This window comes from Homalodisca vitripennis, chromosome 8, assembly GCF_021130785.1.
Source record: "Homalodisca vitripennis isolate AUS2020 chromosome 8, UT_GWSS_2.1, whole genome shotgun sequence".
Lineage (NCBI taxonomy): Eukaryota > Metazoa > Arthropoda > Insecta > Hemiptera > Cicadellidae > Homalodisca > Homalodisca vitripennis.
In genome coordinates, this window is record NC_060214.1 from 103,761,919 (window position 1) to 103,774,130 (window position 12,212).

The 12,212-nt window shown below is 33.1% G+C and overlaps 1 protein-coding gene across 1 annotated transcript in view; it reads left to right on the forward strand.

Annotated features, from left to right (window-relative positions):
• Nucleotides 1-6,370: 6,370 nt before the first annotated feature.
• Nucleotides 6,371-12,212, forward strand: part of LOC124368294 (protein sax-3-like) — a 52,533-nt gene continuing 46,691 nt past the window's right edge. Inside the window, exon 1 of the mRNA XM_046825568.1 lies at nucleotides 6,371-6,528. Coding sequence (XP_046681524.1) covers nucleotides 6,512-6,528 — 17 coding nt within the window. The 5' untranslated portion in view covers nucleotides 6,371-6,511. The remainder of the gene's footprint in view (nucleotides 6,529-12,212) is intronic.

Here is a 12,212-nt window from a genome sequence, read left to right on the forward strand (position 1 = left end):
TTTGTAAAACTAATTAATTGTTCGAAATAATCATACCACAACTTTGGTGAAATAAGCTCTAACCCTCTATGTGACTATACATATTAATCGGGTAGTGGAAACATATAAACTCCATTCCATTGGACAAAGCAAACGAGTAAAATTCGGATATATTCCATTCCTTTGAAACGATTTATCTTGTGACAGAGGTATTTGACAATATGAATTTTTTAAATATAATGTACATATAAAGAGTTTTGAACTATGAACATTAAAAGTGTGCATTTGGAGCAATAAATGAAAAAAACTTTAATCTCTAAACCAGCATAAATATTAGCTTGTCTTGCAGTATACAGGACGAATAACAGCTATTTACAAATTTGAAACTGACATATGTTGAGACACTCATGAATTTTAGTTCCTAAATGATTAACTCTTATGTTCCTGAAACACGAACAGTAATTTTCTCTGATATTGCAGGATAATAATATCCACTCCTACTATTCCAGTTCTATGTTCTCGCTCTACAAACAAACCCAGCAGCTCCATTCATCATTTACCATATGCATTATTTTTGTTGCAGTACTGGAATAACGGAAATATTACGTATTTCCATCATACCTATACGTTATATTCCTATTCTGTCTTAGCCTGCCCCACTGTTGTAATTATTTATTACAATACTCAAAATTGAGTTAAACTTTCTACCTTTTGTCGCTTTTAAGATTTTTAATCATACTACATGGTGAAAATAAAGTATACCAAACACCTTAAAACGAATCGCAATCAAACAGAGAGTGTATCCATTTAACTACTTAAGGTATATTTTTCAGGAGCTTAAATTTGTTTCTTTACCCAAAATGGGGGACTATAAATCAAATACAAAATTAGAAAATATAAATTTATTTCCGATAATCTTTAAAATGGATGTAAGAAAATTGCATTTTAACTAATTGTACGTAGTAAAATACTAGATGTTGTATTACTCCGTATACAAAATATCGGAAAATAAGGTTGTGTTACAAAATTAAAGGTTGTGTTACAAAATTAAAGGTTGTGTTAAAAAAACAGGTAAAAATTTTATATTTTTATCCGGAAAACTGTTTGAATTTTAACATAATATTTCTGGGAAATACTGATTTTTGCTAAATACATTCAACAAATTTTTATTTAGTTTCTAATTATTTTGATATGATGGGTCAATGGATCGAGTTATAATTTTAAATTTTATGTCGGACCCTTCGTAACGGAAAAAAGTGAATTAAAAATAGGACAACTTCCAGTTGCAATACGATACCTTAAATATGTGTATTTCACTTATAGTAATCTAGCAGCCAAGTAAATTAATTAATGTATTAATAAATTTACAGTTAATTTTATAATTACAAAACTTTACATAAAATCAACCATAAGTTTTAAAAAAGGGTAATGCCATTATTATGATCTTGAGTGGCATTTGATTTCGTTATCTGTGTTCTTTTATTTGTAACTGTATGACAATTTTGAGTTAATATCATCAACTCTTCATGTTTGGGAATTGTTTTACAATAAATTTCAAATGGACAGAGGGAGTTAACCGTAATGTATTTCTACCTAAGATAGTTAAACCATTTATGAAGAACTGCATTTGAAGAAAATATTTAAAAAGTATCAAAATATATATGCCATTTTAAATTTTCAGTCTAATTTCCCGCATTTGTTTTTAACTTTAGTTAGCTATATTATTTACTTAACTAATTTTTCAAATTTAATTAAAAGGGGACATCATTGGATTATTACACGTCCAATTAAACAAGTCCGCTAGTACAATATAGTAGTTTTTAACTAATAATTGAGACAAATAAAAAAAAATAAAAAGACAATTGTGTTATTTGTAGTTTCATACTTGCATCTTTCAAAATCCAGATGGGACTTTTATTCCTTTGTTTAGAAATACTTTCCTGGGTGACCTGGGTAAGAGAGAGTCTGAAGGCTATTGCCACAATTTAACTTTTGTTTTAGTCTGAAACGTAGCTAATTCGTAACATGTGTAGAATGTTTATGACTTTGATCTTTATACCTAATTTTAATGCCTTAATTAAGTGATTTTGGTCTTTAAAATTTACAACCAAGGCTTTCATTCTCTATGTGAAATATTTCGTCATAGGAGCGCTCCTAACAGATTCCCTTTGAATAAAAAATCATAAAATTAACAAGTAGAATATGTAATTCAATCAGTGATATAGAATAACACAGTACAATAGTTATTGTATGCGCCACTTATATGTATTCAAATGAGCTGAAATGGCAGTCTTATATTGATTTCTGTTCAAACTGTGAATTTAGCCAGCTTTAGAATACAAAAAGATTTGTAGTGTCTCTGCAATGTGTTCTCAGTTTTATATATATATATATATATATATATATATATATATATATAAAACAAATCCTCAATTGTAGGATATAGGTTGAATAGGATGGAGAGAGTCTTTGGGGTCTGTGTAGAAGAGTGAGAAGAAATCCCGAAATATGTAAATGACGGTGGAGTGGGGAATATTAGTTTCAAGTATATTTCCTGTTCCCACCTGTGTGTGATATTACCACTGCGACAAGTTTTTGGAACTAATTTACAGTCCAAAGTACTCGTAAGTTTTTCTACCATTGCAATGGGTATTTATTCATTTATTCAATTCTGTATTGCCCCAAACATCTTCTAATAAAGTTCTAATCAGTTCTCTCTAGTATGGAGCTCATAACTTACTTTAGTTACTTCTTCCTTTATTGAACTAAATTGTGCCAAACAACTAAAGTTTAACGTATTTGAACACTAAGTTGATTTAATTGAATAGTAAGATACGACCAGAAGTTAGGATTACTCAATCAGGAGAAATAATTATGCGTTCTTCCCTGCATTAAGTAATTACTAACCAGTAGAAAATGTACTGAATTTACTAATATGTCGTATAAAACAAGATCCTTGATACTGTCTAAGATTAATAATAATCATAATATTATGCTCTTTGCCATGAAATGCATTAATTTTATGTTTCTATTTCTAATCATTACTTCTTAATTCACATATATTTTCCGTTTTCATTTATGTCCCTATTAATTGACACAACCCCTTCGATTTTTGAACGTGGAAGAATTTTTCGCCTCCCTACTAATATTGCTTTTGTGTCATAGTATCTTTCAAACCAAGGAACTTGTATTTTACTGTAATCTGAAAGAACTAAGAATATAAAAATAACTAAAAATATGAAAATAGAAACGCGACTAAATTGGGGCGAAGGATCACAACTCCCTGTGCGCGTAACAGGACGGCTTGTCATTGAGACAGTTTAATGACAGAACGTGATATCCAAAATGAGCCATTATATCTGTCAGCGACGTGATTTGACAGAGGATGTGATTAGCGAGGGCTGAATTGAGTAGATAGGGCGGTGAAGGGAGTGGGGTGGTAATGTAACGTGCGTCTCTTCCTGAAGATTGAATATTTGTCTCTTTGATTTCTATTTGAATCTTATGAATAGTTATTTTCATTTTAGTTTTGTTATCTTGTTTATAGAATCTCGCATTATACTTAAAGCGATGGACAGGAATATGGCATTATGCTCTTCATTGGCAGTTACTTTAAATGTATTAAGGATTAGAAATGACCTTCTTCACATCATTATGTTGTTCGTCCGCCTGTCCGTTTGAGCAAAACACTTAATAAACAAGTTCCAATGACTTATAACTATAACTAAGTGCATGGGTATCTCTTGGTTCAAGCAAGATCTATTAAATTTTGGGGTCAAGACATCAAAAGTCTGTCTTATCTGTCCGGGTACTCGTTTATATGATAACACTAAAAAAACTGATTAAAAATCATACTCTCAGCTCAAAGAAGAATCCTATTGATTTTTGGGCCAAAATATCAAAGATCTGTCTGTTTGGATACCCGTCTATGTGATAACACTTTAAATTTGATATAAATCATACTCTCAGCTCAAAGAAGAATCCTATTGATTTTTGGGCCAAAATATCAAAGATCTGTCTGTTTGGATACCCGTCTATGTGATAACACTTTAAATTTGATATAAATCATACTCTCAGCTCAAAGAAGAATCCTATTGATTTTTGGGCCAAAATATCAAAGATCTGTCTGTTTGGATACCCGTCTATGTGATAACACTTTAAATTTGATATAAATCATACTCTCAGCTCAAAGAAGAATCCTATTGATTTTTGGGCCAAAATATCAAAGATCTGTCTGTTTGGATACCCGTCTATGTGATAACACTTTAAATTTGATATAAATCATACTCTCAGCTCAAAGAAGAATCCTATTGATTTTTGGGCCAAAATATCAAAGATCTGTCTGTTTGGATACCCGTCTATGTGATAACACTTTAAATTTGATATAAATCATACTCTCAGCTCAAAGAAGAATCCTATTGATTTTTGGGCCAAAATATCAAAGATCTGTCTGTTTGGATACCCGTCTATGTGATAACACTTTAAATTTGATATAAATCATACTCTCAGCTCAAAGAAGAATCCTATTGATTTTTGGGCCAAAATATCAAAGATCTGTCTGTTTGGATACCCGTCTATGTGATAACACTTTAAATTTGATATAAATCATACTCTCAGCTCAAAGAAGAATCCTATTGATTTTTGGGCCAAAATATCAAAGATCTGTCTGTTTGGGTACCCGTCTATGTGATAACACTTTAAATTTGATATAAATCATACTCTCAGCTCAAAGAAGAATCCTATTGATTTTGGGTCAAAATATCAAAAGTCTATCCGGGCAGCCTAATCCTCTATGTGATAACACTTGAAACTTGGAATACTTGAAGCCCAAAGAAGAATACCATTGATTTTTGGGTAAAAACACAAAGGTCTGTCTGTCCGGGTACCCGTCTATGTGATAACACTTGAAACTTGATTAAATCATCCTCTCAGCTCAAAGAAGAATCCTATGGATTTGGGGTCAAAACATCTATCCGAGCAGCCTAATCCTCTATGTGATAACACTTGAAACTTGATATAAGAAGAATCAAAGAAGAATCCTATTAATTTTGAGTTAAAAAATCAAAGGTCTGTCTGTCCGTCTGATTGATGACCCATTTGATTTGGTCATATGTTCTATCTAGTCCTTCGATGTTTCTTTATATAGGTTTATTTCAGTAGACTTCGTACAAAAATATGAGTTAAAATGAGGAATTGGACGATGAAATGAAAAATGACATTTAAGAGAAAAATGCCTTTAGTGAAAGATGGAGTTACACAAGTACTACACTGCCTGATTCTGACCAAAGCTTTGATGTATTTCATTGTAGTAATATATTAAACATATGTATACATGTAATGGTCTCTTTCATAAACAAGAAAACACGTTGTAATGGAGAATTTTTATGTCTTCTGCCGCTCTTCACAGTACTCTGTTTAGAGCACCTGACGGATTATGCATTCAGATGAAAAACAGCGTAGCGCGTTTGGCCCGAGAAATCCAAAGCACTGGGAAGTAAAGAACATTTTCCTGTAAAATGTCCCCGATCATTTCTCATGTCGCACACAACGCCCTCTAGGGGTTTGTGCCGGGATTGTTTGAGGCGGTTACAAATTGTCGTCGTAAGCTTCATGCAACCAGTCTTTCTTCAGAGAGAGCCGCGCACCATTACTTTGACGTGGCTGTTTGTTTTTGTGGTTTGTAGATTGAAACGACAGATACAGAAATTTCAATCTCATAGAGTTTCTTTCATATCCTTCGATGTAAAATCTAGATTTTACACATCAAGGTCATCTCATTCCTTTATTTTATGTAATGATATCTTTTTTTAGAAGTTTCAAAATACATCTACATAATTGTGATTTCTTTGAACATAATTGGGGGAGTGCTGTCTGTGGTTATTATAACACTATACCTTTTGTTGGTCAGAACAAATACGAGCTCTATTTCACTTAACGATGAAATATATCTATAATAATCTCGTCAACCTTTAATATACTGTTAACTAGGCTATCAATCAAATGGAATCAAAAGGTACAATTTTTAAATGCTCAATTATCCGGCTACTCCAAGTTTGGTGGTTTTGAATTTACATATGCTTTTAACTAACTAAATCCTCATGTCGCAGACTCACACATGACAGACAACAAATACGTAAATGTAATTTGTTATCACTTAACAATTTTCAATGAAACTTATTATTAGTGTTGATATACTGATTTCGTGATCGTCTTCGTAAGTCTCTACCAATACATTGTCCGCCTCAAGGTTCCTAGCAAATCCACCAATATCAATCCCTTCGAACTGAATCAATGAACTAGACTGAGAACGTAGAAGCCATGTAGAGTTTACGTGGTCTACTAGGGAAGAATTGTCAGACAAAAAAATTATAACTGGTAATCCCCTGTTGTTTCAGTGTTGAGAGAAGAGTTCCGGACGGAGCCTAGCAGTGTGAGATTAGCTCAGGGGGAGACTGCTCTGCTGGAGTGTGGACCACCCAGGGGCCATCCTGAGCCCACGGTCTTCTGGAAGAAGAACGGCCAGGTGCTGGAGATGGACAATCCCAAGAGGTAAAATAATTCGATTTAAAATGGTTTTTGAAAGAACTGAAATCCTTTTTTATCCTCCCATATCTCTCAAGATTTCAAGATTGTGGTTCTTAAACATTCTAAAAACGGCCAAGTGCTGGAGAAGGACAATCCGTAGAGGTAAAATAATTCGATTTAAAATGGCTTTTGAAAGGACTGAAATCCTCTTTTATTCTCCCACACTTCTCAAGATTTCAAGATTGTCGCCCTTTCACATTTAAAAAAATAGTGAAACATCACCTAATAATTATTGCAGTGCAACATAAATTCCATATGATTTTGAATTCTCAATGTACTATATTTAAACAATATTTGCTCTTATGAGTTTTCCATATGTCATAAGGTTTTAAGATACGGCAGTTTAATTGATAACAGTTGTATCAGTGAACAAGATAATTGCAGTAGTTTTAACTGATATAGATCAAAACTGATACATAAATAACAATACATGCCTTGGATAATGTTGTTAGTCAAGTTATTTATATTTATAGTGTACAGTATTTGTTCAAAAACAAAATTGTGGTTTATTTCATGAGACAGACGAAAGGCACCAAACACTTACGTCTCACTAAGATTAGTATGTACCAAGACTAGTAAGCAGAATTCACTATTGATGCGCTATTTCCAAAGTTAGTCCCTAAAATCGGAGTTTTATAGCCCTATTTATTCGAGTAATATTGAATAAAATATGTATATTAGTTAGTTCGTAGTTCATTTCAATAATACGTAGTTGTTTTTACGTGGTAGAACACAAACACAAACCACAATGACAAACTTCGACATTTATGATATCAGTAAGAGTTTGAGGTTAGGTAACAGGTTTTCTAGCCGTCTCCTGTTCGCATCAGCGTTGACAGCATGGTGGATGGATCCACAAATTGAGTTGGCTCTATCACGACGAAGGACGCATCACGCACTTCTCCCCGCAGTGGACATTGATGAATCGTGGCTGCCCCAAATTGAATCCAAATGGTGAAGACGGATCGCCAGATCAGGGGTGGTGAGAGCTTTAGCCACCTGTGCGTAGGGAGGGGTGAATTGGAGGTAGAAACACAACCAGAGTCTTTGAGAATCCAGAAGATTTTGTTAGTAGGCGAGAATCGTGTTCCGATTGCTAATTTTGTTCTATCGCAGTTTCTTTTTTTGTTATTTTAAACTATTTATTTTTTCAATGCTACGCAATTTTATACTGTACACATTTGCGTCGTGATTGTACATTAAAATGAATTCCTCTGCCTCTAAAACCGGCTGAAATTAAAAAAATGTATTAATTGTCATAGTGCAATAGTAGTAAATTTACAGTCGAGTATAGGGTCGTAATCGAGAACTGTTAGTACGTCGAAGAAGGCAAACCTTAATTTCTCACACAAAAAGGACTTATGTCTAACCCAGAACGATATCAAGAGTAAGAAGCAAAAATATGATCAACACCGTTGACTTTATCTTTTTTGGAATAAAAACTAACGTATTACGTCAGATCCCTTCGACACTCAACTAACTATTGAGCAGATCTTAGTAACCTATGTTTGTAACCAAGTTCAAGCTCAAGTTCAAAACTCTTTAGTCAAGTCAACATTTCAGTACATAAATCTTACAGATTCCAATGCCCCTCACAGGGCAATAACAAAAATAATGAATGAAGAATTAATAATAAATTAATTATGTCGTTATTAATTCCTTCCAGGGTGCCAAGGAATAAATAATAAAAATGAAATATGTGGATTGTGGTCCTTACACTACTACAATGTTGTTGTGGGGTTTGTATTCATTCCACATTTGCCACTACTGCTGAAAGTTTCAAATGGCAACCCGACTATTGTAACCGATCAAATGAAAAAGCACAAACTAAATCCATTGCCATTTACGAGAAAACTCTAACGATCTCTATAGTGTTGGATTCCATAAAATTAAAAACACGGTAAACATTGTGCCGTGCTTTCAGTACGTCCTTGTACAGGTGTCTGAATGTAGTTATAGAACAAAGTTTTATTTGTAATTTTAGACTACACACAGTTGTAGTAACCTTGTAATGGATCGGCTTATAAAAATGAAACTTCACGCAGAAGTTGAAGTCTTATTGAGCGTTAATGCCATTAGCAATTCTGTACCTTTTGAGAAGAACTGCAATTTCAATGGTCGGCCCATGAGAAAATAACGAAATATACTAAATATAAGCACAGATCAAGCTGTATATTATTAAAAATATATTTATCTGAAAATAATGATATGTATTTATTACAATTTTAACTACTCCTCGCAAATATCAATTGTTACAGCTTTAGAAATTATTGAATATGGAATATTAAATACATTTTACTTTTATATATAGATTTTATCGAAAAAATTTTTAAGAGTAAAAATATTTAAACAATAAACTTTTAGCCTATGTTAAATTATGTTGCTCATGTCCTGTGACTTGCGTTTTCCAATCTTCAGAACCACTCTCTTACCTACTTATCTCCGTAAACACTTTTATAGGACACAACTTATGATACATAACTATTAATCCTCATCCATCCTAAACTGATTTTAGAATTAGTATTTTTATAAAGAGATACTTTCTGTCTAGTATCTCATACTCGAACATATATTGTTTCCGTCATATTGATGTTAACAATGGCACAAATTAGTTGGTTTTAAGCTCTCACCTACCTTTGCAAGGTTCTTTTCTGGCTTGTTATACTGCAAGAACCTATCTTGTCACTTACATCGAGATACCCCATGGATGTCTAGAAGCAATTCATCATCATCTGAAAATTTAGAGATATTGGGGTTAAAGGGATAACATACATAGTTTACTGTAAATGAGGATGTTTGGAGTGGGTGGGTTCCCCTAGTATTAAAGAGTTTAGTAAGCCTAACCATGGCCAAGAGGGTTTACTTTATACTATCCAGTTGCTGTACTGGGTATAGCAAAAACTGATGTATCACTTAAATTTGGGCAACCTCTATGGATGTCCAGGAAAGGCACATTACTAGCAAATGTCGAGATATTGGGGTGCAAAGGTAAATCGATAGGTATAGTCTACTGCGGGGAATGACTGTTGGAGTAGGTGGGGATGCCTGTTAGAGGCTGTTCCTAGCTTAGTCATAAAAGCGTGCCACATCTGCCCGCTTTGACTGGAGAGACTGCTACAGAACTGGCCTCCTCTTCTTCTAAATAGACATGATTGAGATTAATGCTTAAAATCTTTTTTCATGGACCTCGACAGGAGGCTGCTCCTACCACCAACCTTAACCTTATCCATCTAGAATATCACGTCAGTCCGGAAGCAGCGCAAAGATTTTGTTAAGGCCTAAGTACAATTTCTCAATTTCTTGTCTTAAGAGAACAAAAAAGCCATATGACGAGAATAGCCCTCATTGACCGATAGAGGATTGAACAGAACAGAAAAATCACCCTGTTTCCAATGCCCCATCCTTATCGATTCTGAATATTCTATCACTGCAAATTTCATACATAAGACCTTGTAGGTTTGTGCATTAGAGGTTTCCTCAGCTTCTCATCCTAAGGAGCAAACTCTATAAAATTATATTGAATCTCATGTTTATAAATTAAACAATGAAACAATTCATGCATTGTTACGGCATTCTTCAGCATATTTTAATGGATACTATATTACTGGATGCCTTGTAATAATTTCAATCAGTTTACATGTAACATAAGTGAAGGCACAAAGAATAAACCTGATAACCTATGTTATGGCAAACCCCTTCGAAAGTATTTTTTCCTTAACCTAAGTAACTGAGGTAGATAATTTGATTGCATAATCAATGGTTGTACTAGACACAGCCAACAGGTATTGCTGTTAAATTAGTTCCGTTAACTAGTTTCTCTAATATGATCCTTAGCTTGTCTATTAATAGTTAAAACAAGTTATATGTCTACAGTCTTATATGGAAAACATACATAACACAAAAGATCTATCCGGTTAAGTGCATGCTTAGAAGAATTAACTGACCCTCTCAGTAAATATTGTATGAGATAAATCTTGTCTGAAAGAGCATTCTAAATTAATGTACAAATACAACTTCTCTGTGTGGAAAAACAAATTACAGTTATGGAATGGCTTCGTTATGTTTATTTGAAGCCGTTTATTTTTGGCCGATTATAAAATTACGTGTTTGTTCATACTGAGGGACTGGAAATACAAGCCGGGACGAGATATTAAGTCGTATTCACACATACTAAAATGGAAATGAAGCTTGGCTTTAAAGTCTGTTTGAATAATCCCCTAATGAAAATGGATGGTAGGGGATTACCAAAACTTTTGGAGTGTTTATAAATTATTAATGTGTTTGCTGAAAGATTAATGGAGGACCATTTTACTTTACATTTTCATCGCTTTAAAATTGTTTGCATTCAGAAAAGTTCACAGGTCATGGGAACACTTTAGGAAGTGTAATTCGTGGTTATATTTTTATTTTAGATTAAATGCAGACATAGTCTTCACTTTTCTCGTGAAATTTTGTAATTCAATGTAAATTTTTCGTTGCAATAGTTATAGTCTGTTTTTCCTGGCGTTTTCATAATTTTAATTCATTAGTTTTTTATAGGACGTTTTCTTTCCTTTTGATGGTAAGGTTGTTTTTGCTGTCTTTATAATGTTTATGATACTCTGTAGTGTACACATAAATAGAGCTAAAGTAACGCCGGTAAACCTACATAAACATGAAATAATTTTTCATTCACAGACTCCAACACCTTGTCAATCCAGACTTGATGGCCTATTATTGTATGATCTATGGTGTTTTTTTTCTCGCAGAGCTGTTTTGTTTCTTGCGATTCATATATCGACAGTAATTTATCCTTGCGTTTTATTCTTGTATTGGTTTTTTTCAATTATTTGTTCTGAGCGGATCGGTATAAACAAATATTAAAATGTTTTTTCATTAAAAATGAAAATATTTAATTTCATCTGTCTGGTTGTAATAAAATAATCAGAAGAAAGTGGTGGCAATTTATTTTTAATTTAGCACGTACATTTGTGGTGCATCGATATTCAAAAATATTGTTCTTGTGCTGGTTTGGTTAAATGAGGAAGAAAAAGAAAAATAACAACTACAAAAGTTAAGTTTTTTATATCAAAAATAATTTTAATAGACGGTTAGAGAATTCTAGATTTTTTTACTCTTATGCTGCAAATTGTGTTAAAAATTACTTAAATGGTATCTGACCAATAGATAAATATTTATAAAATTTAATACAGACATGCATAGTAATGAAAATTTATAAAATTGTATTTTAACTGTTTGGGTTCTCCACTACAAAATGTAAAATGTTGAGAGATGTTAAACAAAAATGCCTTCTAGTTTGTTCTTAACCATTTTGCACAATAAAACACCATCATATTTAAAAATAAAAATTGTTCCTAGCAAAGAATTCCGAGTTAAATTTTAAATTTGCTAAACTAATTATTCTCTATCGAACATTATTTGTTATATTTGAAAGCTACAAATACACTGTTTACGGCAGACGCTTTACAGTGCAGTACTTGTTGTGTACGTGTTACGGGGAATCGGAATAAAAGACTGAATTAGTTTACATCATCGACTGTGCTCGGTTAAGGTTGGAGGGCAACTGAGAAAGAGACAAGGGCAGGACACTGGAAGTGGTAGTGGTGGTATGATCTGGTGGCGTGATGAGAACAGCCAATGGCATTTAT